Genomic DNA, 27968 nt, shown 5'->3' with positions numbered 1-27968 from the left:
TGTCAAAGTGGCGGCCCGGGGGCCAAATCTGGCCCGCCGCATCATTTTGTGTGGCCCAGGAAAGTAAATCATGAGTGCTGACTTTCTGTTTTAGGATCAAATTAAAATGAAGAGTATAGATCTATATTCATTTCCTGATTTTCCCCCTTTTGAATCAATAATTGTAATTTTTTAATCATTTTTTCTGTTTTTTGTTCAAAAATCATTTTGTAAAATCTAAACATATTTTTAAAAAGCTCAAATAAACATTGTTTTAGAGCTACAAAAAACTGAATATTCAGGGATTTTAATCCATAAAAACATCTAAATATTATATCTACAATGACATCCAAATAATATAAAATGGTCCAGCCCACATAAAATCGAGTTGACTTTAACGCGGCCCACGTACCTACCCGAGTCTGACACCCTTGCCCTATATCTTTAGATAGTTCCTCAAAGTCATAGTCATCAAATGTATGCCTTGCACTGCATATCACAACCTCTCAGACACACACACTTAGACACATAACATGCCGACTCACATTGCGCCAATAGATCCATCCGTCAGCTTCTGCTGGGTGAACACGACAGGAAGCATGAGCGGAAGTGAAGCGTTGCGCTGCTCGCACGCTGAGCGCCGAGGGCCCCATCGTGCACTTCCTCGTCTTCAACTGTGAGCTTTTGCTTCGAAGGCTTGGCTTGCAGTCAAAAGATGGTCCAAGAAGGCTGCGTGCAAATTTGAAATTCAAAGTAAAAAGGGAGGAAGATTAGACGTGTGGCTGTTCATACGGATGAACATGACAAGGACAATCGTGACTAAACTTCTCCTTCTCATGATCTTCATTTTCATCATTTGCCTTCCAGATTTGTTCACTTTGTACCCAGGTAAGGGATTGTGTGTCTTAATGCTTTTTAGGGGCTTAGTACACTCTTATTTTTGGTAAGTTAAATTTTGTTTTAAAATGTAAACATACTACTTTATCAATCCTACTTGGCAGTCTCCATATGTGAAGGAATTATTTAGTATTTCAAAATTTTCAAGTTATGGCTGGCATAAAAATGAAGACAATGGTTTGCCCTTTTTGATTGTTTAATGTTAAGACGTTTTTTGTTTGGTGACAATTAAATGACAGTAGCAGCCTTGTCTACCATTTGTAACACAGCAGATGGTTCAGTCAAGTTACTTAAGCCACTTTCTTAATAATACAAATATGGGCCCACATTCATCATATTCATGTTTGCCTTAATACGTTTTTTCCTCCCCATTACTTCTTATATTCAAGTAACCTCAAAATGATTTATTTGAGTGAATTTGTAACAAGCCTTCAGTGGGTGTAGTAGTTCAGTCACCATTTCTACTTATTTTTTTATCAGCGTCGAAATTGAACGTACTCTGCTTGCCCTGCAAATGGGACAAGCGAGTGAAGGACAGAGAGAATTGGAGTGCAGATGGGGAGATGGGAAGAAAGATGTCATGTGACTCCCTGCGAGAGGCTTGTGGCGAGAGAGTTGCCAACAGTAGCCAAACGAAAGACGAGACGTGGATTGAGGACCCTCGTACACTGATTTACATGTGTGAAACACAAGGGAGTGTGACGGAATTACATGGTAACAGCTCTTGTTCAGGTACCAGTCGACCTTTATACTTCTCCTAGTCCTTAAACTTGGCTGCAAGGTGAATAGTTCCCGTATGTATACACGCGCTCAAAATGCATGACTATTTACTAAATTGAAATGACCTTTCTCAATTACTCAAGCTCTAAAAGTGAAAGTCTAAATAGCTGTCGGAACATGGATATATTGCCCAGATTGGTACTACAGGAACGTATTAGTGCACAATTCTAGCCAATCCCAACCAAGTTGGTACCCACATGGGGGCCCAGTTGGGCATGCTGAGTGGGAGAACTTAAATGGTTCCTATGTAAAAGGAAAATACGGATCAGGGGATGAAATGTCATCATACAATTATTTTCAAAGAAATTATGGGTCATTTAGGTCAAAATCTGAAAAAAGGAGTCTGATGTATAACTCCATTGTTTTTGTTACCCATCAAAATGATCCAAACATGCATGCAATATAAGAGTTCAGGTAAAATCAAATTATCAAGATGATATTTTTTTTCCCTCCCCATTTCCAGCAGCAAAGATTCACATTGAGATATTGGTGAAGCTCCAACATGGAGATGCTGACACCCCGAAGCTTACCTTATATGGCCACACTAATAGCAGCTCCCTACAGCTTCACCCACTTGAGGACGAGACAGATGATGGGGGTCAAAGCGTGGCAATTTATTGCTGTCACCAAGCCCCACTCACTTCAGAGACATCCAATTACATTGTGTGTCTGGTGAGACTATGGAATCACACTATTTCTAGCGCTGCAGAAAAGAAGGAGCTTCGACAGACGCAAGGTTTGTATGGGAATTTATGACTAACATAAACACTCATGAACCTTTTGCCATTGGCTGAATACAATAGTTACAATTACTCACCCCAACAGCTGTCTCTTGCAGATGAGTGGAGTGGAATGTTAAGAATTCTCTGGCTGGTTCTTTTGTCTGTGGCATTGCTGAGTTTGACCTTGGCTATAATCAGACAAATGAAGCGGAGTGGACCCTGCAGTAAGACTCACATGTTTATATAACCACTCCAATACGTGAAATAATCCAAAGTGTCAAATATGATAAAAATGTACCTGTACGTGTGTTCTTCAGAGAAAGTGCTCCCCCATGCTCATGGTATAAATGGGCATCAAACGAAAGGTCAAAACACACAAAGCCATAGAGAGGCAGGGAGAAATCTTCATAGCTATGAACACCGCCTGACTTGGTCAGGTTAGTCAAAAAGAAATACCTACTTACAAAATCATAATGAACTGTAATTTATGTTATTTTTCCATCACAGGACTGTCTTCAATTGAAGAGGTTGAAGTCATTGGTAAGAGATTATAACGCACAAACAGGTCATTTTAAATGACAATAACAATCGTAATAATCTTTAATCATCACTTCTATTTTTTCCAGATGATGCTGAAACTGTACCAGATGGACATGTGGACTATTCTAATATTCCCGGTGAAGAAATAATGAACCCAGGAGTGAAGCTTAGTAGAAAATACACATTTAGGTGATATGGTGTACCCCAGTTTAAGTAAAGATTAGACTGTAGATTGAACCAGGTGTGACAGGAAACCCAAACAGGTGCTCAATTGAAATATTTACCCTCAAATCTTTCAGCTAATCTTCATCACCGTCCAACTGTTTCTTTCCCTCAAAAGAGGAGCTGAGCTGATGGACAGAATGCAACCTTAGTTTCACCACAAAACAAAAACATGAAATCATCAGACACCTCAAAAAATTCCATCTACCAATATTTATAAATGTCTATATACTTGCAAATCTTGTCACATAGCTAAAAGGAAATAGTCATGTTTTCTGGCTCTTTAATGGCTGAAGCCACAGAAAATGTTTGGGCAGCTCAATGAAAATGTTTTGAATAAATCTTTGGTTCTATCAAACTTGACATCCCATCATGGCATTTAGCGAGGAGGTACATTTTTGCGTTGAATTCTAGTAGGTAGAATGCTGGAGAGATACATTTTCTCTAAGGTGATATAAGTTTCTTTTAGATGTCAAGTAATTTTAACACACAAAATACAATCATCATGAACACTGGCATTTTTAAGAGTAAAATTTTTCTCTCGTGTCCGTCAATGCAGCGGAGTGCAAAGAGTGCTAAGCGTATTCTTATATTAATGTAAACACAAACACACTTTGGTTATGTTGACATGTTGGGGACGATTATAAATCTCTATTCAGTTCCTGGCTGGACATATCCATGTTAAAACAACACGTGGGTTACTTACTGAAAGACAGGCTGACTGCCGGATGTTTAGTACGTCAACATTAGTTTTGTATTATAAACATAAATAAACATCTCCTGATAATGCAGCCAGAAGCCCTTAGGGTGGGATTTCTTTCACGTTTATGTACATACAATAGTGTGGGTGCGTGCGGGTGTGTTATTGCTGCACGTGTGCTGGCGGTTCTGCGCGGGTTTTGGAGCGTTGGCTTTCGATGTGGGAGATCTGCAGGACGGGTAGCAGAAGTTGAAAGGCGTTTTGAATGTAGTTGGTGCTGTTGGAGCCCTGAGGACGATAGACCACAAGACTTTTTGGAACATCATAGCTATTTTGCATCATACTATGTCCAAAAACGTATACAAAAAAACCAGTTAATTAGGTGAGGCTTGGATCGTTCTTTAGCCAAGCATCAAGTAAAGCTGCCTGTCATAATGTTGAGTTCAGTTATTAAAAAAAAAAAGATGTAGCTCTCACCTCTAGCAACACACTGTCAACCAGCGGACCGAGCTCCTCAGCTTTCTTCTCCCACTGAGTGACAACAGAGTGTTTGTGAATTCCCTCATTCTTTACCGTTATCTCCTTGGAGCACATCATCGCTTTTCCACTGGCCCGCACTCACCCCAACAATTAGCAGCGTATCCGAGAACTTTCTGGCCAAAAACTCCACCTCCTTACACATGGCGCCCGTTAACCTGCGAGGCAAGCGAGGGTTTGAGAAGGACTGGGCGCCACCATGCTCGCGCATACCAGCATACCTGGTGAGGACATGTGCCTGATCTCTTGCTGCCTTCTCCTGTTCCTGCTCTTGGCCGTGGAGGATGAGTTCTGCCACTTTGTGAAGTTGCTCAATACTCCGGGCCGTCACTTCGGCCAGACTGCCCACTGACGACAAGTAGACGGACTGTGAAGCAAAGGCGGATTGAGTGAGAATTTAAGTGGACGTTTATGCTCCGCCATAATGAGCACGCCTAACCTCCACAGACTGGAGGCCGTCCTCGCACTTTGTCTCTGCATCTGCTTCCACCCTCGCTGCTACATCTTCCTCCTCCGCCTCTTTCTCTTCTCCCGGCTGCTCCTGTGTCTCTCTGCCTACGGGCCGCTCCACTTTGCTCACCCAATCGTGGGCGTTCATCTGAGCCTGGAGATGCATAATTAGCCGTCATTCCGCATAACATGCGACAACTTATCTTGATCTTGTAATCATATGCTGGATTTATGCCGGCCTCATTTAAGAGCAACTCACAGTATTAACAATGACATACTGAATTGTAACTTAACCCTTTCAATGACAGCAGCCAGTGGAGTGGACAGCTGTTCAAAATTTGACATTTTATGACAAATTCAAGGGTTCAGTTTCAATCCATTTCATAATTATGTAACATGCCCAAAAATTGATTCATTATTCTTATGCATTCACATTTGGCATGATGGTCATGGAGATGGTAATCAAATCAGACTATATGTTCATTATTTTTTGGGGTATCCGATAGTCTCGACTAAACTTTACGTGCATCTTTTACCTTGTTGAGTTTATCTGGTGTGGCAGCAATATGAAGCTCAAAGAGCAACTCAGTGAGAACACTCGTAAATTCTTCATCAACTTCATTGCAATCTACAAGAATACAAACACACTAATTTAGACAGCTTCACTTAAATATATTTGGGGCAACTGTAAATATATATTGTATGTTTTCAAAGATATTTCAATGGGTTGCAAATTGCTTGAAAAAGAATGAACACATTTCTATTCTATTATTGTGATTAATTTAAAATATGTTATGATTTATCATTTAAAAAGAATTCACATTGACTCATTGGCTGCCATTGAGGATGATGGACGACTTGTCAGTGTAAATAGATTGGATGTCTATCGCCGTTAACGCCAGCCAATGAGCAAAGATGGAGTAACTTTTCACAAACAACACTAAAAATGTTACGATTAAAAAAGATATTAGGACTACCTCCATGGGGGAAAAAGGCCAACCAGTGATTTACCCTTTATCTGCTCTTCATCTTTAGCCTCCTCTTCCTTTTCTTCTTCTTCTTCTCGCTTGATGAAGACTCCCTTGATGAAAATCAACTCCTTCTTCACTTCCTCCTGCTCTTCTTCCTCAAGGGAGGTGAGGAATGCTTGGACCTGTGAAACCCATTCGCCATTATTTTTCCAATCAACACATAGCCCCCCCACCCTTCAAACTATTGGCTCACCTTGGCCTCGCTCTCATTGGACAAGATCTCTAGAGCCTCAAGGTGGGACAAGCCCTGGTAGTCATCGAAAAGAATCCCGTAATGAGCCGTTGGTGCGTTAATGGGCTGGTTACTCAGCCGTGCTCGCTCCTTCTCCTTGGCTTCCTTTAACATCTAAAAAAAATGCAACAAAGACAAATGTGGATGAACGCTTTGACAGGTTGTAAGCAATTCCTATGGATTTTAGCGTAATGGAGGGTTTGGGGTACCTGACTCAGCGAGGCAGTCTTCTGCATCAGCGTCTTGGTCTTTTTAAAACCCGGGTCGCTCTCAGCTAGAACGGTCATGGTCTTCTTTCCGATGAACTCCAAGGCATCGAGACCGCCGCTGAGCACAGATTTACCCTGAGAATCCCAGCGTGATTAATTAAGTGTTTTCTGAGATATGTTGTTATATGACGTTGCGCGATTCAAAATCCATCTGAAACGATCTTTACACATGCATTTTTGATGGTAATAAACAATAAGTGGGTGTACTTCCGCTAACGTCCACTAGTGGAGAGCAATCAGCCGCTGTGCCTTGGAGAGTGCTGGTGTGTAGGGATCGTGCTTGGACGCACGAGGGCAGAGTTTCTCGGATCAAGTTATTTCTGCCTTTTGCCCTTGTAGTGATTGGTATACATGGAATTCTCAAGCTAATGTTTTGAAAAAAAAGTTTTTTTTTCTCCAAATTTAAAATCCTGCATTTAATCAGGTTTGCCCTTAAACTGAGAACATTTTTTAAATAAAGGCCTTATGTTGTTCAAACATAAAACAAAAACACTTTGCTAAATGAGGCTTCAGAAGTAAATTAATACAAGTGTACTGTTCTGTCCGTTTTGATTAGTGATATACAAAAATTGAAATTAAACTGTAGCATCCGGATTAATTGTATCGAATGGTGAGCTGTGAACCATGATCTGAATTGTAACGCTAGATATGAAGCAATCCACACCCCTGGTGTCAATGTTTTCTCACCGTATTGTGCATAGCGTTGGAGATAGCCGAGAAGACGCCCCTGTTGGAGGTAGTGGCCTCAGGAGAGCTGCCCTCTTCAAAGCTTGAGTGCTGGACGTTCTCAGCTCCCCCAATTTGCTTTTCCTCCAACATATCCACATCTTCCTCCTTGGCCTCCTCCCCAACAGAAGTCTTGTGGAGACGCAGAGCTTCTCCTGCCTTCGCTTTGACGGATGTCAAACTGTGACCTTTTGCAAAAAGAGAGAGCAGGAAAATGGGCAAAGGAAGAGTGAACAAGGATATCAAGGGTGAGACGTACCCACTGTTGAAGTGGCACTGCTCAGAATGGACTTGCCCCATGAACCCCAACCTCCCCAAACTTGCTCATTAACTTGACTTGAGCTCTGCAGAAAAAAAAGAGAGTTAAGAGTGTTGCATCTCTAAAATGTGGGTCTTGCTGACCAACCATGTCATCTTTCTCCTCCGCAGCACCATCTAAGTTCACTGATTGGTCACATTTCGTCAGTTGACCCTCAGTCTCTGGACTCTCAGAGGTCAGGACCTCGCCGGGGTCATCGGACGCTTCCTCTGGAGTTTGGAGGGGACTCTCAGAGGTCTGGTGAGGCTGCTGAACTTCGATGGGGGCTGCGGCGGCTGTGGGGGCTTCAGGGACATTGTTCCCACTGTTAAGGTCAGGGCGAGGTGGGTTTCCTGGTGGAGGGAGGGTCTCTCCATCAGAGGGGTCAGACTGGGACATGGTGATCTATAAAAATGGAGTTTAGTCGAAGTTTAATGGGAGTGAACTGCTCTGTCTATATGTTGTGGTACCAGACCGCCATCTGCTGGTTACTTGCTGTAAATACTCGCAGAACTTCGGTCATTCAATTTTGTTTGCTCTCCCTGTTTGTACAAACTATGATAAGATAAATATATTTTTTTACAGTCTTGGGCTTCAACCGGTGTGCCTAACAGACACACAATACCACAGGAGAAAAGATGACACGTACAAAAGTCGCCTGCATTATCAGTTATACAAAACAAAACATCCCTGCAAATGTTTGAAAATAAAGTAAAAGCCAGATGTCCCAATCATGAATGTCATTCTTAATCAGTGTCTTTAAGGACACTGGCAACACCGGTGCACGCACTTCCTGCAAACGTGACGCCCAGGCTAAAATTAATATTTTGATTTCGGAAAAAACGCCTTTAACAATTTAAACAGTTTGATTGGAGCGAGTTTGTCGCGTGAATTGAGGGACGCAGTCAACTTTTGTGTTGTTTTTGCATGTGTGGAAGGTGAGAGTGTAACTCACCCGCTTGGTACCAGCCGGCGACTCCTCTTCCGCCACGCCACGTCGGCAGGCCGTTGTGTGTCCGAGCCAAAGACTAACAATTGTCAAGATTATTCGCTCCGCCTCCCTCGAGCGATCGTTTAAAGGAAGTTGGTGCTATCGAAGGGTAACAGTTGTCAAAATAGTTCACATATCTTTGTTGTGTAGAAAAGTCATAGTACTAATTTGCAAGTCTATGAACTATTATTTTATTTTATTGTTATATTATTTATTTTATTATTATAAGTATGGAGTTTCCCAGGTCCCAGGGTAGAAAAAAAATCATGGATAATCTGGACTGAGTGGTTAGCTCGTTGACCTCACAGTTCTAGGATCCGAGGTTCAATCCCAGGTCCGTCCTCTTGTGTGGAGTTTGAATGTTCTCCCCAGCCTTGCGTGGTGTTTCTCCAGGTGCTCTCGTTTCCTCCCAAATTCCCAAAACATGCACGGTAGGGTGGTGGAACACTCTAAATTGCACCTAGGTATGTGTAAGCGTGAATGGTTGTCCGTCTCCTCGTGCCCTGCGATTGGCTGGCCACCAATTCAGTGGCCATCGCCTCGTGCCCGAAGTCAACTAGGATAGGCTCCAGCACCCCCCCATGACCCTTGTGAGGATAAACGGTTCAGAAAATGAATGAATAAGACGCTTATTAAATCCATCGTAGTTCATTTGAGCTTGTTGAAAAATTTTCCCCGTTTCATCTCTTCCTAATAATTGAATGGGTTCATCATTTTTGAGGTAATACAAAGCATATGAGTGCAATCAATTCTGAAAATAGTATCAATAACTTTATTAAGTGGTATGAATAGTTTGTTTCAAAATAAATGCAAATTGCAGACATACCTGTAATGTTCACAGTTTAACATATTCCCTTTAAATTACCAAATTAGATTAAAAAGAGAGAATGTCCATGAGAGCCTCAACTTTGAAGAAATGTGGAATAAATGTTATTATAAGTATCAAAATCATGCTTAATAAAAACCTGTAATTGCCCTTTCAGTCTAATAATTAATTACAAAATATATATGAATATAATATATATTACAGCTTACATTTGTAGACACACAAAAAAAACCCTTATAAGCAAAATTGGAAAATGGTGATCTGTTCAGTTGCTACATTTGAGTAGTATGTTGAAGTTGATATCTTTGCTTGGGTGCCTTTGGGAACTTTCTTTTGAATCTTAGCTATAAAGTGCAAACGGCATGCTTTTTTTTGGCTTGTTCTTGGGAGGCTATAGGTCAGAGGGAGTGAAATTTGATTGGCGATATAATGGCACATTGAAATATTGAAAGCAAGTCTTGCCTGTATTGCTGACATTTTCCCCAAGTAAAAGTGCCTCGAGATAAAAATTTCCATTAACATCGATCGTATCACAACCCCCTTACCCAAGACAGTGATAACAGATATTTTCCTGCAATTCGGATGTCCTCGCTGAAACAATAATGCCCAATGTACAGCAACGTTCTGAATAAATTCAAAACACAGAACTGATTAAGTGCAAGAGCGCAAACATCATTCAAGAATTTAGATGCAGACAAGGTGTGCACTCTTTCAAATTGGGAAGTACAATTCGCGCAGTTAGGCTCACTGTTATTATGGATGTGGAATGTGGTATAATGTGAAAAACACAATTCATTGACAATTTCAGATCATTATGTTTCATGTAACATTTAAAAAAGTATGTCAAAGATATTGTTTAATTTGGTTTTATGCCTCCAAGGCATATTAAAGCCTAAAATGCTTTACATATCCTGTAACTATTTGAGCATTTTTTTTTGGAATCTAGTTGGGGGATTTTAGTGTTATTAGTGTAGCAAAGGTGTTTAATTCAGTTCTAATTGTGTACTGGTAGCAAATAAAATATTTATTGTAAGACTTAGCTGTTCTATGTGTGTATATATTAATAATACTAACATGTGAATTGCCTTACAAGCAAGAACAAAGAGTGCATAGACCTAAAACTGGAATTGAATCATTGGATACCATAATAGCCATAGAAGTCCAATCCATTTGAACTGGGAGGGTTTGCAGTGATTGTTTACGGAATTTGAAAAAGTGTGCACATCACTTTTGGACGTGTGTGGAAGGAGGACGTCGTCTCAAACCAGCTGAGATGTTGCAATCCCTCTTAAGAGACCTGCCAAATTGTAATAATAACGCAACGTGAATGAAAAGGAGCGTTGTACGAGAAGCAGTACAGCACCAGCTCATATTCGGGTTAGAGAGGTGAAAGCTTGCCCCAGTCCACACATTGGGCTACAATATTAATCCCCCATTCTCCCCACAAAATCCAAGTGGTCCAGTCCAATGTTGGCCAGTTTACTGGCAACTTGTCCTGTGCTGAGCTTTCACACCAGAAGGTGGCGCTTCTTGTGTAAGGCCAAGTGATCTGAGCGAGAGAAGCTGCGCTCACAATCGGGGCACTGGAAAGGCTTGACTCCCGTGTGCTTGCGAAAGTGGCGAGTGAGCTCGTCGGACCGGGCAAACTTCCACGTGCAGCCTTCCCACATGCACTTGTACGGTTTCTCACCTGCAAGGGTGCAAAAACATTAAAAACTCAATGGACTGAACAGAAAAACAGCAAAATGATCTTATTTTAAGTGCTTTTTTTAAATCCTCTCTCGATACTACAAAAATGATAATAATCCCCACGTATACTCAATTCTGGATCTTGTCGCCATATACTCGCAAATGTGGTTACTCTGTGAGAGCACCCCTGGCGTACATGTTGTCTGGGGAAAGAATAGAGTGGAGCATCTTACCGGTGTGCGTCCTGCGGTGTGCTTTGAGGTGCGAACTTTTCGTGTAGACTTTGTTGCAACCGGAGAAATCGCAGCGGTGGATTCTTCTTTTCCTCAATGAGTCTGGAGAGTCGGCGGGGAGGGGGTGTTGGCTGGCTGAATGGACAATGACTGATGGGTTGTTGCCCCTAAATGCGGCGAAAAATTGATGGAGCGTGTTAGACTTTCAACCAGTGAGAAGATTTCATATGCATTTTTTTTCTACTCGTGTATTTTGAGGTTAGTTCAAGGTTTTGGTGTTTGAGACCTTTATGCACGTCATAAAGTGGGTATATTTACAATTTCTGTCGGCACTTTTTGTGGTGGTAATAAAAAATACACAGGGAAAGAAAAATGGACTCGGATCATGTTTATATTGCGCTTGTGTTTTTGTCACATTTTGTTGGCATTTCCCTGATGTTTCACATTGAACCTTTTATGTTTTTTCAAAATAAAGAATATTTGAGTCTTTTGAATAAACATTAGCTGCCAGCCCTCCTTACGCGAATCGATTAGACGTCTATTGCCGTCAATGGCATCTGATGAGATAATATACACATCCATTTTAAAAACCCGATATTTTTTTACCTGATTCTAATCCTCAGAAAATGATGTGATCGGGCCATATTTGTAATCACACGGTCTTTTGGACATCTGGAATAATGTTTGCCGGCACCTTTTTAAGGTAAACATCTTCTCAAGTGGGACCTTAATTTAACCTATAAAAACTAACACGCGATAAGAAATCAACCGTTTTTGAATCGTTTACAAAGAAAGGAGTGGTCTCTCCCCATCAACACTGTGTATGTGTGGATGTTTGTACAAAGGTGTGATAAAGTGGCAGTTTAAAGCAGGTGCAAGGTGTTGAAATATGAATCTTTGACATCGGTCTACTGCTAAGGAATGTGCGGACACACACAGAAAAACAGCCACAGGATGACCCAATCGGTTTCCCGGTAGCGAGCTGACATGACCTATATATTGCATGTACAGTACATGTGGTGTAAAGCATGCTGGAATAGAAGTTTGGAGGTGAGGACAGCCCAGGTCGCACCCATAGCCGCACTTGGTACGCTGCCAATGACCTCAAAATGATGCCAACAACTACCTGACTGCACTTGTCCAATAAATGGAGGATGAAAGGTAGAATAAGAACAGATGAGCGATAGAAGAAGCAGAGAAGATGCGGGACTCGCAGATGGCAGACGACGGGCTCTAAAAGAACACACACATAGGAAGCAAACAGGAGGGATCTGGTTACAAAAGAGAGAACAGGAAGTGGAAGAGTGGCGGCGACAGGATTCGGATGGCTGATATAAACTTGTAAGGCCGTCTCGTTGCATTGAGACGTGCACCAGAGGACACGGGCGACTGGAAATAAAAAATAATAATAACCAGTGCAGAGAAGGAATTTGGAGTGAAGATGAAATGAAATGGGCCTCCTCTTTTACATACATAAATAGTTTAAAGGAAAAAGCAAATGTTTTTGTTGTTGTTGTCTTCATGTATAACAAAACAGTTGATTGCTATTTAGAATAGAAATGTTCTGTCATTAAACTAAAATAGAACTGCAAGTAGTCACAGTTTTTAACCTGCAGATACACAGCAGAAAACTTTTTCATTAAAAAAAAATGGTGTCATAAAAATAGTTAGTTGTTTTTCTTTTTACTGGGTGGTGATGCTTTAGGCGTGGTTTTTTTTTTCAATACAAATATTCTAGTGCTCAATTATTCATGGGTGTTTACACATGCTTAACACACTGACGTAGACTTTAAAAATGGGTTTGTTTTTATTAGTTATGATTTCAAGTGTCATGAATGGTGCTCTTGGCATTTGTTTTGAATCCATCTATATAATTAAACAGACCTATTAAAACTTAAGTGAAACTAGTATAAATCCTGCCTTGCCACATTGTGATAGACATGTGAGTTAATGTTTTTCACTCTTGTTTGTTTTTACAATACGTTTATGAGCATGCTGGACTGACTCAAGCATTTGCCTACTTTCTGAAAAATTATTGTCTAAAGTGTAATCTAATCAAGGAAAAATTCTTGTCCGAAAGCTAAAATGAGGAAAACTTAGGCTGAAAACCGTAAAGGGGAAACCAATTGATAATTAAAGGAATCACTTTGGGACGGATGCAACAGAACCAGTGCAGTCAAGTCAGCGTGAGAAAGGCGGCGTAGGTTAGGGTTGCTCCCACGCGGGAAAAACAGAAAAATACAAGTTTACAAAGCTGGAAAAACAACCTGGTAACCTGTTTTTAGCTCCCAAAGAGGGCAAGAGGAGAGAAAATCTAAGGGTAGGAAGTGAATGTCGTGTGTCCTCTTCCAATCGCGAATGCTTTTACTGAGCCAAAATATCCTCTCTGGTTGTTTTAAGCCACATTTCAGAAATTTTCCGCCGGCGGAGTTTTCCAAAACTCCAATTGTAACAAAAGTAGAACTCTCTTGACTATACTGAATCCCTAGCTAACCCTGAAGCAAACGTGCCACTTTTGTCTACATTAAAGCTCCTCAATTCTTATGAACATTGTTCTTTGAAAATGCATCACAGTGTGATCACCGGTTACTTTCCACGCTAAACTTACTCATATTCGTGTTGTATTCTGATGACGGATGACTTGATGTCGTGGCTGCTGTGGTGCTCATGGATGAGTTCAGGCTGAGGCTCAGTTTTGATCCGCTTGAGCAAGTCGTGGGCATCGCCTCGTCCTTCCGATGACTTTGTGGATTGCACTGTGCAGGAATAATATCAATTTGAATGGCACCTCATGGTTTGGCTTCAGCCACGTTAGGATTCAATACGTTGAGTAATGTTGAGCATTTAACTCACTGGCAGTCAGGTAAAAACGAAAGTTGCTCTAAAATGCACTGTTTTTGCATTGATCACATAGTCACTGTTAGGATATCTGTATTTACAAAGCCGGAACTAAGGAAACAGATGAACAGCATTCCTCCGGTTTTAAAGCTTTAAAGTTATTTCATGAAATGATAATTTGTTCTTTGGCTCGTGATAAGGAAGTAAGTAGTATTCCCCATTGTAGGCTGCATGCTTGTTGTTATTGGCATGTGTTCAACACAATCTATGTGAATGAAATGTGACATTGCTTCCCAGTCAAAACGGATAGGACGTCTAGTGCCATCAATGGCATTGAATAATGAGCTTTTTCAGCCAGTCGTCTCATTTTAAATGGACGTCAATCGTTGTCTCCGATGAGTTAGCAATACTATTAACCAGGGGTGTCAAACTTAGTTTGCTTCACAGGCCACATTAATACCAACTAAATCTCGTGCGGGCCGGACCATTTTATTTTTGGCCCACAAAATTAACTTCCTTGCCGCTATTGATGGCACTAGGCGTGACAACTCACAAACTTCTGGTTTTGCGACGCCCTTGTGGAAAAAAATGAGGGCATTTAATTCTGTACTTACGGTATGAATGAGCTACAGGGTGCCCCACGGGCCGGATCGGGACCCCCTGGCGTGTGAATGTTTTGTCAAATGTAAAATAAATGAGGGCTTACCTGTCTTGTGCTCTCTGCTTCGATGATGGTGATGATGAGGGTCATCGTCCGAGGTAACAGGCGGGCTCACCATTATGGGTTGGTGCAGGTGGAGAGGGGAGGGGTAGAGGACAGATAGAGGCACCATGACCGGAGACACCATGACCCCCGAGCTCTGGATGACCCCTGAGCCGGAGCCCATCAGAGGAGCCACCATGGCAGAGTAAGACAGCGAAGCGTGGGACGGCGGGGAGTGCCGCTGGGTTAGTTGAGGGGAGCGGCGCGGTGACACACGGCCGCCCCCACTGTTAGGGGACGGCGGGGTGCTGCGCGAGGAGGCCGGCGAGGAGGCGGACGAGCAGTGAGGGGAGGAGGACGAGGAGGTGGTGGTGGAAGAGGAGCGCTTGCTCAAAGACAGATCCACAGGCTCTAACTGGGTGTGCGATGGACTGGCTGCGTGCGACTGGGCGAGAGCCGCCATGTGGCTGTGGTGGTAAAGGTGAGCCGGGTGGGAGAAAATAACGCTGTAAGGCTCCGGGGTTTTCACCAACGATGAGTAGAATGACTGTGAAAGAGAAGAGGAGAGGATGCAGGAAAAGGGAAAGGGAACAAAAGAGCAGAGTTGAACATTTCCGCTCAGTGCCGAAAACAAGCATCTACCTCGCAAACAACTACAGGCCGCCAAGAAATGTTAGCACGGCTTGGCTCGGGAATTTCTCCCAGAAGAGGGTGTTGATTGGTTGGCGGTATGGCGAGGTGTGCGGCTATTGTATGCAAATGTCCACCGGACTACCGCTTGTTTGTCCAGGAAGGCTTGGAATGTGGGAACTGGGCCGTCTAGACACGTAAAACGCGTGCGGGTCGCTATGTACAGGCTATTGTACAGTACGGCATCGAAAACATGCTCAGGCATGATGTGAGCACATACACTCACCGTACACGCATAAAAAACAAACATACAGCACAGACAAGCGCGAGTCTTACCGTCTCCATGTCTGTCTTCAGAGGGTAATCATACATCAGCATGGCTGCAATGGGCAAACTCCTGCAAAGCAAAACGCAAACGATTCAAGTTATATTACGTACACGGTACTTAATTCATGGGCTGCCAATGATGACAAGAGACACCCAAAACAATCCTTGTTAACAGGATATAAACAATGCGTTTGAAAAAGTCACAAAGGAGCACCAATGCTCTCTAACGAGTACTGACATGTAAAATGTTCTAATTTCTCAATAAACAAGTTAGATCATTGACAACCAAATCCATCCAATCAGATTTGGAGACTGTACAAGAGGTTCTTGCGAATTCTGTTGTTTATCAGCTCTGGTTCAGCTCAGGTTCACCTGCTTATACCTTGCCTACATCCTCTTCCTGTGAGAACATTTTCACAAACTCTACGCAATAATCAACACCAGTTCCTTCCCTGATTTGCTCCAGCTGCACTCATTGTATTGGGTATCACTTGCATCCCCAAATAAATCTCACCACATGATAACAAAGCGCAGCCAGTATGCACGCACACCAAGTCTAACCACAATGACTGCTGACTGATGGTGACTAAGTGTGCGTCATGTGTTTATTAGAGCCTTTAGGTAACATGACTTGTACTGAGAATGTACCTTAAAGGTGTGTGTCGGTGTGTGTGTGGGCTGATCAAAGTCCACGGTCAGGGGACGAGTTAGCCTTTAATTATTAACAAATGGGCAAGAACACAGGCCGTCACTCCCTTCCAAAACAGACACACACATGCTAGGAGTGAAGAGAGGGAGAGCGGAACGGTTCGCCGGGTCAGGAAGGGCGTGAACATGACGACACGGGCCTCACCCATGGCGCGGCCCCGGAGAAACAAAGAGCGAGCAGTCAGGTGTGGCCTGTGTGCGTGGGTCTGCGTTCTTAACCGGGTTTGTATTGTGTTGCAGTTCAACTGAAGGTCAAGCAGTTGTTCTATTGCGGTTGCCAATCAGGTGACGTTAAGAGGACAAACAGACGTTTCATGACTTTGGAGACAACATAGTCAACAGCTCCTCCTCTTATAATTATTTTGACAATGCTCAGCCATAATATGCTTTGCACACAACAAGGGAATAGTTTGAGATGTTAAGCGCGCTTTTTCATAGAAGTATTTTTTTTAAATCTCAAGTTTCTGTTTCTTTTAGTTTGCTTGCTCTTTTTATATAAAAAAAAGTGCATTGCTTTCCTGAAAGACATGATCGCACGTTTCCGCCACATATTTTATGTCTTTGAAAGTTGATTTATATGCTCGTAGGGCTTAATCTGCTTGTCAGAACATGCACCACATGGAGAAAATCTATGATGACATGCGAGGCTACACACAAGGCCACTCAGTTTTGTGCATCTACGTTATCTATATTACTTTATTCATTTAATTTACCCTCAATAGGTTAAAAGAGCAGATTCTCACAAATGACAGCATAGATGAACAAAAGTAAATCCGGTTAAAAAAAAACACTACAACAAACAAAAAAGGGCAGTAAAAATATTGCTAAACACATTTTTCTGATATAGTTTCTTTTCTCTTCTATTAAAGATCACAATTTGATGCATGGCTACTTGATGTATTTGCCTGACCTACTTTGATTGTCTCATTGAATAAAGCAGAATTTCGGCTCAAATTGACCTGCTGGAAATTACGCAACACAAAGCACGGACACACATACACTTAGTTGAAGTGCCAGTATGTGCTGCACCTACTTTGTAAATAAGTTGCCTACCTGTGCACTCCCCATGTGTGTTTGTGCATGTCTAGCATGCTGGGCAAATATTGTCCTTTTAGGTCAGTGGCGCTACTGTGTGCTCAACCTCGAAAGACACGTCCCACTTGAACGTCCCCTCTCTCCCAATCTTCTTCGACACCTCTAGACTTTCTATTTATCTGTGTTGCGCTTTCTTTCTCCCCTCTTGCCCCTTGAATGATAAAGAACAACATGACTGAGGGGGGAAAATATTGTGGCTTGGAGTCCTTTGCTACTGACTTAACCACACACTTACATACACACACACAGTTGTTCAGTGCACACAACCACACACCACGTTTCTGCTTGCTCGACAGAATACACACATTAAATCACTAAAGGCTTAAATTATAACAGACATGGACACATGCTCGTACGTGCGCACGCAGACACACATGAACACACATGAGGGGGGCTTGCGCGTGCATGGTCTAATGGCAAAACGGCTGCAGATGATGAGATCACCAGAGAGAGAGAGCGCAAACCTCCAGACGACAGCTTTGTCCAAGAAACACGCCACAACTCACATTTCTCCACATTCTTTTTAGTCTTTCTCGGTCTTTACCGACTCATTTCCACTCTGAGCTCATTCCTGTTTCACCCCCATCCTTTCGATCCATCCCTTTTACCCTGAAGGGAAGGAACTGATTGGAACTGACTGATTAGGTGGCCAACTGCATGACTCATGTAGGTGGTGAGCTAATAGCACGTACTGTTGGTGTTTGGTCACTTCTACTAACACCTAGAATTTGAACTCAGATGTCTACTCTATAGGACAAAAAAAATTGTAAAAGCTTTTTTTTGCCGCTTCATGAAGACAACAGTGTCCATAAAAAAGGGGAAAAAAAACAGGTACTTGTGATATGATCGTGAAGCCAGTAGTCAACATAATACTTAGTGTCGGAACACGTAAAAACAACATTTGAAACACCCTTTTAATCATTGGCTGACACACAGTCAAAATAAATTGGACAGTTATCAAAGTCGATGTAATTCGGTGAGTCAAATACTCATAGGTAGACGCTTCTAACATCATGTAAGAATGTGATATGCTGGCCTATTAATGCAATGTGTGTATTTGATTAATTTCCAAATAAAAAAATGAACTCTCACTTCAGAAACATTCACTTTTTATACTATGGTTGTTTTTGCGCATGGTTTTGTGAGCAGCTCCAATCGATGGCTGAAGAGTTGAATACAGCCTGGTGAAAAAAGGCTTTTGAAAGGTAAACATACCCAGTTTCTCATACTTTATGAAGCTTAAAAAGCAAAGTCGACAGTGTCATTTTTCAATTTTTGCCCCATTCCAGCTTGCAGACGGAGTTCATTTATCGCAACTTTTACTCTCCTTACCCTCAGCCACAAATACACAGGGGGCTCTATTGTTGTGGTGTGTTGGTGTCTCATTCCAACTGTTGACACCATTTCCCATGGAACATTTTTACACGAAATCCTAAACAAACCACACGTTTGGCATATTTTTGACAGTGCATGATGGATGTAGCAGTTGTGGAGTAAATACAAACGTTTCTATTGCTGACTATAAGTGCTTTTTTCCACTATTATTGTTTTGCCTGCCACTTTCTCTACTTCTGCATTGCCAAACATAACACTCATGACCAAGTACACCACCTGTACACAGTACACAATATACTTTTTAAAACACATTCAATTTGAACAAGGACGGATTATCAGACTCCTAAATTTCATCTGTCCAGTAAACAAAGGAGACTGTTTTCATGTTTTTAAAAACCATGCAAAATCGAACAGATGAACTCAGTCGCTCTTAAACTTTTTCTCCACTACAATCCTGCTCATCTCCCTTTATGAAGCCCCTTATCACCCCTCACCCCTGACTCACACCAGCACGGACCCCCTTTCTCGCAGAATATATGACTCTCTGGAGAGGCGGATGCAACGAGGCCATCACTCAGGAAAGACGAACCGAAACACATAATTTTACACGTGGAAAGACATGCTGCAACTGACATGCGTGCTCTTCAAGTCATGTACTCGGCAGAGAGGTGAAACTTTCCACAGAGCAGCGGAAGCCCTTGCACTGTTATTATTTCCACACGACGTGATGAGTCGGGGGCTGTAAAGAAGAGAGGGAAGCCAGAAAAGGAGAAGGAACAAGGGGAGGGTGCGGGTGGGGGGCTGCTGCTGGGGGCCTGTGGTTTCCTGTCTCCCCCTCTTTAAGAAAAAAAACACTCGACCTCCCTACCTAAATAATAGGAGAAGGGGAATGGAAGAAAAACAAAAAACAGCCCCGCTGACCAAAACTATGTCAAACTGGAAGAAGCGAGGAAGCAAATATGACCAAACTACCATAAACCTCAAACTAGTAGAGGTAGAGGTAGTGGCGTGTGTGTGTGTGTGTGTGTTAGGCGGGAAGAAAAAGATCCGGCGGTTGAGACGCAGGGGTTGTGTAATGAGTTTTTGTATTATACGTGCTCTTCCTCGGCCTCTTCGCTGAGGATGACCAAATATTCAAAAGCTTCCAGTTTAATGTTTAGCTTTTATCCTCCACAAGACGTGCCCTTTGAGCATGAGAAGTGTGTTTGTGTGTGTGTGTGTGTGTGAAAGCCCTCTTGCGCATTTTGTTCCACCAGATAACATCAGCATGTTGATTCAGGGAAAGAGGCGTAGAGGAGGGTGGAGAATCGGGGGCGTGCGTGTGTTTGTGCGGAGGGGGGTGGCGGCCCTTGAGACAAACTGGTGTCCAAATAATCATAAATAACTTTCCTTAAGGCTCCACCAGTGCTCACAAAGGACTATGAAGTCAGACAAAGGGACCGAAGTTGCCCCCGTTCCAGTCATCCGCCCCCCCTCGTCCACAAGCGTCTCTACTCCCTCGCTTCTTTCTCGTTGGCCTCTAAACAGGATGAGGGCTTCATATGCCAAGAGGAATGTGTGACGCAAGCCTCGGCCTTGAAACAAAGCACAGGAAACGCGGAGAGACACAGCGAGGAGATGGAGGGACAGGCCTTCGTTTGGAGGTTGCGGGGGGCGACGCGCCGCATACGATGTGACTCACACACCTGTCACCTCACACCGTGCGCGCGGCTGTCACAGCACACAGCCCACTCAACCACCACACAGGCCTCCAGCTTTGGGGTCATATTCACTGGAGATGACATAATTCACTACATTGTCCTTTCCAAAGACAGTTTGCTGCCTTGGTATGAATGTGAGGGGTAAACTTGAAACTGTGACATGGAGGACCTTGCTGTAACCAATTGTACATTACATTTTGACTGATTTGAAGCCATAAAATAATAATTCTAAATAATAAATAAATATTTATTTACATATGTATTACCAATAAATTATATAAATTATATATATATAAAATTACACGGCCAAGATACATACAATAAATTGTACTTTGTGGGTCTTTGGCAGATTCAATCGCAACTACTGATACACAAAATTAATATTAAAAAAAATTAGTTTATTGTTTTAATTAAAATTAAGTCAATACACAAAGAGGACTTAACAATGATTCCCAGAGACCTCCTAATTGAAAGTGCGAATTCACAACCACCTGGTCATAGACGACATTACAATTCACTACAAAAAGACCTACAGGAAGTTTCATTTCATTCATTTTTTGAACAACACACGAAAAGAATCAAATCTGTGATTATTTGGTTAGTGTCACAGGACACCTTTTCTTTTCAATTGTGACGACTATAAACATTAGTGACAAATGCGCTCATCTCCATGTCGGGATTCGAACCGCAACCATTTGGTCCCGGATTCCAATAAGTAAACGCGAAATAAAACACATCACGTCTTTCCCTCGCTCTTTCACAGACACAGTTGTAATTGTTTTCTAGTAGAATATCTCATTAAAAAACGATCTCTGTTTCAATGCTGGAAAATAAACAATTAGACAGCAACGACAACTATAATTCTTAATTGATTGCAATTCTAGACAAAATGACAGTAAGTAAACGAACTAAAACAAGATAGAATCATTGTAAGGTTACTTTTTGATCAACATACCGGTCAAACTCACCTTTAAGTTGGAGTGGGAGCCGTCTACTTTCTGGACAACTAATGGGAACAAACTTTCTCCGCTTTAGTCCGATGCAAAGTGATTCGGCTTCGCCAACACTGACATGAGAACAAGTCCGTCGACACACTGAGCGAGCGAAAACTTCCCCAACTTGCGAAATTCACCGTGTCAGTCAACGTGTGTCTTCACTCATTTCTACGGAAACTACTGTTGTCACATGACCCACACTCTTTTCTCCGTGGGGCGGGTCCGGGGCGGGGCCTTCCATTCGCTAGGTGTGTGTGCGTGTATGTTTTGTTTTTATGGGGGCATGGCTTTTTAAGAACTAACGGCTATCTGCCAGTAGTTTCAGTTTCGTGTTATTGGACGTCTATTGCTGTCAATGGCAGTGGAACTTGGTCATGCAGTGACAGCCCTCCCACCTCAAACGGATTGTTAATCCATCATTGGTGGCGATTGAGTTTATAAAAGGGGAGATTTGTTGATGTAAACCCCTTTCATGCAGGCTACTACACCCAAGAGAGACAGATGACCATTTGCACTCACAATGATACCGCCAATAACGGGAATCGAGTCCGCGGCTGCCCGCACCGAAGTCAGGCGAGTGAACCACTACTCCATTGCGCCGCTTAAAGTAAACAATTTAGAGTTCTCAATTCGCCCACCATTCCTGTTTTGGGGATACTGGTGGAAGCCGCAGTGCTCGGCCAAAACCCACGCATAGAACATGCAAACTTCACCCAGGAAGGCTTGAACCCGGGATTGAACCCTTGATCTTGTAACTGTGAGGCAGGCATGCTAACCACTCACTGTGCCACCTAATTAAAATTTATTTGGCATGCTTTAACAATACAACTAAACAAGTCCCTCAGGGTAATTGCACTACATTGTTTACCGTACACGCATAGAAAATCAAGAATCATGAATTAAACAATTCAAATGTGAAAAAATACATAAAATGTTTGCAATACCCAAAATGTGGCTGTCACCCAAAACTACTCGCTTTGTAAAATTAATAAAATTAAAAAAAACAACAACATATTTTTCTTCTCTAAGAAGAAATTGTGCACCCAAATCTCACCACCTATTACCATTTGATAGTTAGTTATCCCATCAAATACAAGTCATCAAGGAACTCATGCTTTATTTTTTTAGCTATTCTGGGTGTGGCATCAAAACCATAATTGGTGATCATGCCTATTCCTTTTATAGTGGTGCGTGAGTTAATACATGTTTATGGAATGACAAAAAACTGAATTTTGGGTGTGCCATTGTTTTCGGTTTGGAGATTTTTTTGGTGGGCAGGGCAAAGCCAGCGGAATAGGAAGACTGGTTTGGGTTTAGTTTCGTTATTGAGCCTTTCATAATGGATTTGTGTAAAAACAAATGGTCTTCTATCATTATAATGCCATTGGTTGTAGTATTTCATCCAATAGACCTTTTTCACAATCATTGAGTGAGATAGAGAGATTTAAAAAAACAGGGGAAATCATTTTCTATAGCGGTATCATTTGAATTGCCTGTAAAAAATATGTTTCAAAAGATGGGAAGTTGATGTACCCTTGCACATCATAAATGGGGGTTCGGGATCCACATTTTTGCATAACTTTTGGGGAAATTCTCCCATCAACTTCCAATTTTGCCAAAAGATTCATGAACAATTGTCAGGTATTTTAATGTGGTTACAGGAAAAATAGCGGCACAAGTCCTGATGCCAATTAGAAGGGTGAGAAGTAGGAAGTTTTATGATTCAGACTGTATTTGTGGTTGTGGGACTTTTTAAAAAAAAGATGGATACACCCTAACAAAATTGCAGTTTGTGTGTGAATGTGCGTGTTTATTGGGTGGCGTCTCAATGAATCGGCTGTGGGGAGTAGCGCTTCCTCTTCAAGTCTCAGAAATAACCAACAGACAGCTGAATTGTTCAAGAAACCAGTCTGCTGTCACTCAAACACATAAAGGCTAAAGTTTGGCGATTTATTTTATTATCCAGATAATTTTCTGGATTTTATACATTTTATATCACCATAAGTAACTACTCTATATTATCTCTTTCTTTAAAATTTGTTGAAAACTATTTAATTTTTCTTTATTTAATGCCAATCGAAAGTACAAAGTATTTTTATTTGTTATTCCAGACCTGCCGTTGTATTGCTAGTGTCCAGCCAGTTATCAAAAGGAACAAAAATTTGAAGCTCTCCTGTCCAATGATAATTTTGCCAGCAATTTACGATTCATGTGAAAAAGTTTGACGGGGCCAAATCGTTGGATTATGTATTCAGTCCCTCAAAGATTAGCAAAGCTCCACGAAGAGCAAACAGAGCTTTAATAAATACATTCCAATAAAGGATTTTAGCTTTCAGATGACATAAAGACCAAAAATTGAATAAGTATCAACAAAATTACAAGGAAAAGAAAATATACAGTTACATATGGCATGTGTGTGTGTGTATGTATGAATAAAGGTGATACACCCAGAACTACATGGGAGCCAGCCAATCGCAGGACACAGAAACAAACTTTCACAAGCACAATTAAGACTTTTCGGCAGCCCACCATTCATGTTTTTGAGATCCGGAAGTAATCCATCACACCCAAAGAAAAACTACACATGATTGGGAAGAACATGCAAACTCAGAACCAAAAGTACAAAACTACTGTTCTAAAATCTAAGAATGAAAAATTTGGAAAATACTAGTTTATATTAGATTGTCCATATAATGCAATGATACAGCAACAAAATGATGGGAAACATTTGAGCCCACCAAGTGTCCAATCTCAGTTTTGTAGAAGCACTAGCATAGGAATAGACAAACACACACACACAAAGAGAACCCCCCACCCTCCTTCCTGGCCAGTTACAGATATGAGTAAGTGACAAGTGGAGTCCTGGTTACACCCTGGCTCTGAGGAAGGGAGGAGAAGAAAGAGAGAGACATTTTGTGGACGCTGGATGTGCTGACAGGACACAGGCGGTCACGCCCAAACTGTGGCGCCTGACCTTCCCCGACAAACAGTAACACCCTGACACACCAACATGTATTAAAACGCACACTCAAAATTTGGGTACAGCCTCATCCTTCTATTCTGCAGTCTGCGTTGCGTGTGTATGTGTTTGTGTGTGTGTGTGACTCAGCAAGATCACTACAATGTGGTTGCGTGTACGCCTCGTGGCTTCATTTTCAACGGTCATTTGTCATCATGGTCCGTGACTGTGTGGGTGCTTCAGGACAAATTGTAAGATGAAAAATGTTGTGATAGAATGACACAATGGTTTTACACTTTGCAGGTGTACCTACTTTTGTGACGGGTGGATGTGATTAAATTGTGACAATTCATTATCATCATTAAACAGATGACGAAAATCACATCTTCATTCTCATCATATGAAACAACACTGCCATTACACGTGGATGTGTAGAACTTTAACAATGTTGTAAATTGAAAAATAAGTCGTATCCCCATTCCTGTGTAAAAATGAAACTGTGTATGTGTGTTGTGTCATGTTTGAGCTCATTTTATGACTTTAGTACTTCTTGGTTAAGGGAAGGGCCTTGTTATTATTTATGAGTTCATCGCAGACAGTAGTAATAATAATCATTTCCTCGTTGTCCATTTTGAGATCACACGCACTTCAGTGATTGATTTATCATTACAGCTCGACGGCACCGTGTAGACAAGCAGATTAGCAAAACAAGGTAATGCGCTTGGTAGACGACATCTGCAGTGTACCAGTGATTCATAATTGTACCCGATTCACTAAAAACAACAAGTGAACAACTGAGCCCTGCAAATATCCCTGTAGTTTTTTCCAACTTTTTTTTGAGCTGCAGCACACTTTGAACAAATCTCAAGGCACATCACCAATGTTCCCTCTAATTTTTTGTTTGTCTGGGCAGAAAGACAACCTCCCTGAGCACACAGAGTACCGGTGTGAGCAACAACATCATTGCTCGTTATGGGCACACACCAGTATCACACCTGCTATAAGCAGGTGCATGTCTTCTACACATAAATGATTTAGTAATAATAAAATGTAATGATTAATATCTATCCCGGCGGATAAGTGGTTCGCGTGTCGGCCTCACAGCTAAAAAAAAAAAGATTTTATTTTGTGCGCTCCATATGATTTGCTGTGCGCAGAGAAGACGAGAGTAGTGCGCAATTGCGCACGCGCGCAGCTTAGAGGGAACATTGCACATCACCATCTGAAAATCTTATCATTTAAAACTGTTGCCTATATTAACAATATAATGTGTCCTAATGTGACCAAAAGTTGATGTCACACACCGCACAGTGATCGGGAAACATACGCCCACACACGCTGTCTTAGCAATAAGAAAAAGAAAAGATCCTGTCCTTTAGAAATCTTTAGTTTTTACTTATAATCTATGGGTGTTTTTGAATGACATGAGTACGTCAGTGAACATGTTAACAAGCAGTTAGGGCATGTGAGACATTGCAACGTTTAGCAAGTATATGAGGAAACATGCTTGCGCATTAGTGGCGAAATGCCTCGGGTCACAAACGCATACACACGCTTCTTCACCACTACTTTTACCAATTTGTATTATCATCTTAGGTTCAACATCATTAATGCAGCCGGCAATATTTAAAATATGAAGTATACTGTAATTAAGGACAGGAAAGCAAAATCAATTTCTTGCAAAAGTGTTGGGACGATACCATGTGTTAACGATTATTTTAATTCCAGAAAGAAAAGACATATAGGATTGATGAGTAGTTATGTTCATTCATGTCCTATTTGAAGGCAAAGAGGAATGCTCCTAAAGTGGGTAGTACGGTTTATATTTACGCTTTACTAAATATAACACTTTAAAGCGTTAAAGCCGAGGATGTTTTTTGCCAGATGAGTTGTGCAATGCACACAAACACGCATACTAACAAAAGAGCCAACTTGCCCTGACATGATTTTTAGGGCACCTTTCTTTCACCACAAGGAATTCCTGGAAACAAGCACTATGTCAATATTGGGTGTCATTACACAACTTATCATTATTTGAAGCATAGGTATATATTGTTTAATGGTGAGACAGCTGTGTGTGTGTATGTATATATATATATATACACATATATATACATATACATACATACATATATATATGTGTGTGTGTGTGTATATATATGTGTATATATATAAATGTATAAATAAAGAAATAGATATATAAAAGCTAATTTTTAAACTGTTTTGATATTTTGAGACAAAAAAAACAAAGAAAACATCTTGAAATGATACGGAATATATTTAAGTAATAGATTGGCAATAATAGAATAATCATTTCAAATAAAAGAAAACGGGTGCATGGCATAAAATATGTTTACAGTGTAACTAAACAGTTTTTTTTAACCAGTGTACAAACACAAACTTGCATACACATCGCTTGTAGCTCTAGCTATGTGTGGTGGAAGGAATACAGTGTTACCGATACAGAAAATATTCATACACGAGATTATTTAAAGCGGGAAAAAAAGAAAAGTTGAAGGCAAAACAACATACTTGTTCTTCCTCCATCATTCAGCCTGTGTGTTTATGGACTTTTCATTGTGTAATTCATTTCTTCAGTCATACACATGTCCACAAATACGTTCTTTGGGAACAAATCGCTGCTGTCTTGTCATACAAAGACACAAGTGTGAATCTGAGTCCCTAGGGGGGGCGGTGCCATCTTTGGATAGGGTGGTCACATCACATGCTTGTTCGTCACAAGAGAGGATTTCTCATGATTCACCTCTTTCTGTTTTGCTCCTCTTTTAGGTTAAAAGGTCTAGATTTGAAACTAAGGACGGAGGATGCAGAGAATCAAGTCTCTCCTTGTCTATTTACCACCTTCTTCACTTCGAGGTGGGGGTAGTTCAGTGTCCTGTTCTCCTGACGTCCTGGTGGGCCGACAGCGGCCTCACCAGTGACTTGGGTCGCATGTAATTTCACATCCGACACAGGCATTCTGTGGCCATCGGGATTCATTTTTATACCCAGGCTCGTCAGCAAGTTATGGAGGCGCGTGGACGTGCTCGCCAGCTGCGCCTTCTCTAGCTCCAGAGAAGAAACCTTCTCTTTTAGCTCACTCTCTGACTGTACCAGCGCCGCCATTCGGCTCTCTAGGCTGCACACCCGAGCGTACGACACCTGTGTGGAAAAAGAGGAAAATGTACCTAAATATTACGATAAAAATGTGGATCCTATGGCTAGTTATCATATTACCAAATATTGTACATATGCTTACAAGTTCAAAGTAACTTTCATCTGAACTAAATGACCTCATTCGTAGCCCTTTCAGTCCAAATGGATTCAACATCCATTGCCATTTTTATTCATTTATTTTTTTAAACTAACACCCACAACACGACTGAATATATAAACCTATACCTCGACTAGCAGTGAATAAGTAGAATTTTCCAATGCCTAGAATAGATTCAGTATTATTCATAAAAACAGCGATGCCTACCTTTTTTCAGAGTCCCTTTCGTCGTACAATGATCAGATTTTGTGTCCTCAGGCAGACTCGACGTATTGTGAAGTA

General features: G+C 41.5%; 4 protein-coding genes across 8 annotated transcripts in view; 1 reads left to right on the top strand and 3 right to left on the bottom strand.

Annotated features, from left to right (window-relative positions):
• Window positions 1-588: 588 nt before the first annotated feature.
• Window positions 589-3445, top strand: LOC144077155 (uncharacterized). Its single transcript, XM_077604685.1, has 7 exons — window positions 589-867; window positions 1357-1608; window positions 2120-2392; window positions 2495-2602; window positions 2696-2815; window positions 2886-2918; window positions 3005-3445. The coding sequence occupies exons 1-7, from the start codon at window positions 774-776 to the stop codon at window positions 3109-3111; spliced, it is 987 nt and encodes a 328-aa protein (XP_077460811.1). The 5' UTR covers window positions 589-773; the 3' UTR covers window positions 3112-3445.
• fam114a1 (family with sequence similarity 114 member A1) lies at window positions 3339-8410 on the bottom strand. The gene is made up of 13 exons (XM_077604686.1): window positions 8339-8410; window positions 7492-7788; window positions 7345-7429; window positions 7047-7273; window positions 6300-6434; window positions 6052-6204; window positions 5839-5980; window positions 5364-5455; window positions 4817-4981; window positions 4599-4744; window positions 4463-4535; window positions 4318-4371; window positions 3339-4128 (listed from the first exon to the last, which is right to left on the bottom strand). Exons 2-13 carry the CDS (start codon window positions 7780-7782, stop codon window positions 4003-4005), a joined length of 1689 nt encoding a protein of 562 aa, XP_077460812.1. The 5' UTR covers window positions 7783-7788; window positions 8339-8410; the 3' UTR covers window positions 3339-4002.
• Window positions 8411-9123: 713 nt separating this feature from the next.
• klf3 (Kruppel like factor 3 (basic)) lies at window positions 9124-21643 on the bottom strand. Of its 2 annotated transcripts, XR_013301083.1 has the most exons (7): window positions 21427-21643; window positions 15630-15690; window positions 14667-15210; window positions 13731-13878; window positions 12249-12355; window positions 11123-11289; window positions 10741-10890 (listed from the first exon to the last, which is right to left on the bottom strand). XR_013301083.1 is itself a non-coding variant. In XM_077605727.1 (6 exons), the coding sequence occupies exons 2-6, from the start codon at window positions 15669-15671 to the stop codon at window positions 10709-10711; spliced, it is 1083 nt and encodes a 360-aa protein (XP_077461853.1). In that variant the 5' UTR covers window positions 15672-15690; window positions 21427-21640; the 3' UTR covers window positions 9124-10708. The 2 variants fall into 2 exon arrangements, 1 of the variants encoding a protein (XP_077461853.1); XM_077605727.1 differs by lacking the exon at window positions 12249-12355 and having other exon boundaries at window positions 9124-10890; window positions 21427-21640.
• A 5028-nt stretch (window positions 21644-26671) lies between these two features.
• The window catches only part of tbc1d1 (TBC1 (tre-2/USP6, BUB2, cdc16) domain family, member 1), a 32744-nt gene continuing 31447 nt past the window's right edge, over window positions 26672-27968 (bottom strand). For all 4 annotated transcript variants that reach the window (XM_077604891.1, XM_077604892.1, XM_077604893.1 and 1 more), the window contains one exon: window positions 26672-27574. In XM_077604891.1, the coding sequence (XP_077461017.1) occupies window positions 27248-27574 (327 nt within the window). In that variant the 3' untranslated portion in view covers window positions 26672-27247. The remainder of the gene's footprint in view (window positions 27575-27968) is intronic.

This window comes from Stigmatopora argus, chromosome 7 (genome assembly GCF_051989625.1).
Source record: "Stigmatopora argus isolate UIUO_Sarg chromosome 7, RoL_Sarg_1.0, whole genome shotgun sequence".
Classification (NCBI taxonomy): Eukaryota; Metazoa; Chordata; class Actinopteri; order Syngnathiformes; family Syngnathidae; genus Stigmatopora; species Stigmatopora argus.
This window is presented reverse-complemented; position numbering and strand designations above follow the sequence as displayed.

Bases quoted from the DNA above. Each gene is read 5' to 3' on its own strand.
- LOC144077155 (XM_077604685.1), top strand. From the start codon at position 774: ATGAACATGACAAGGACAATCGTGACTAAACTTCTCCTTCTCATGATC. The intron at 868-1,356 runs GTAAGGGATTGT...TTTTTTTATCAG, and splicing joins TTTGTTCACTTTGTACCCAG to CGTCGAAATTGAACGTACTC. The intron at 2,919-3,004 runs GTAAGAGATTAT...TATTTTTTCCAG, and splicing joins TGAAGAGGTTGAAGTCATTG to ATGATGCTGAAACTGTACCA.
- fam114a1 (XM_077604686.1), bottom strand. From the start codon at position 7,782: ATGTCCCAGTCTGACCCCTCTGATGGAGAGACCCTCCCTCCACCAGGA. The intron at 6,435-7,046 runs GTGAGAAAACAT...TGGGATTCTCAG, and splicing joins CCAACGCTATGCACAATACG to GGTAAATCTGTGCTCAGCGG. The intron at 4,982-5,363 runs GTAAAAGATGCA...ATGCATCTCCAG, and splicing joins CACCAGATAAACTCAACAAG to GCTCAGATGAACGCCCACGA.
- klf3 (XM_077605727.1), bottom strand. From the start codon at position 15,671: ATGCTGATGTATGATTACCCTCTGAAGACAGACATGGAGACG. The intron at 13,879-14,666 runs GTAAGCCCTCAT...ATTCCTGCACAG, and splicing joins AAGCAGAGAGCACAAGACAG to TGCAATCCACAAAGTCATCG. The intron at 10,891-11,122 runs GTAAGATGCTCC...GCACCCTTGCAG, and splicing joins ACACCGCAGGACGCACACCG to GTGAGAAACCGTACAAGTGC.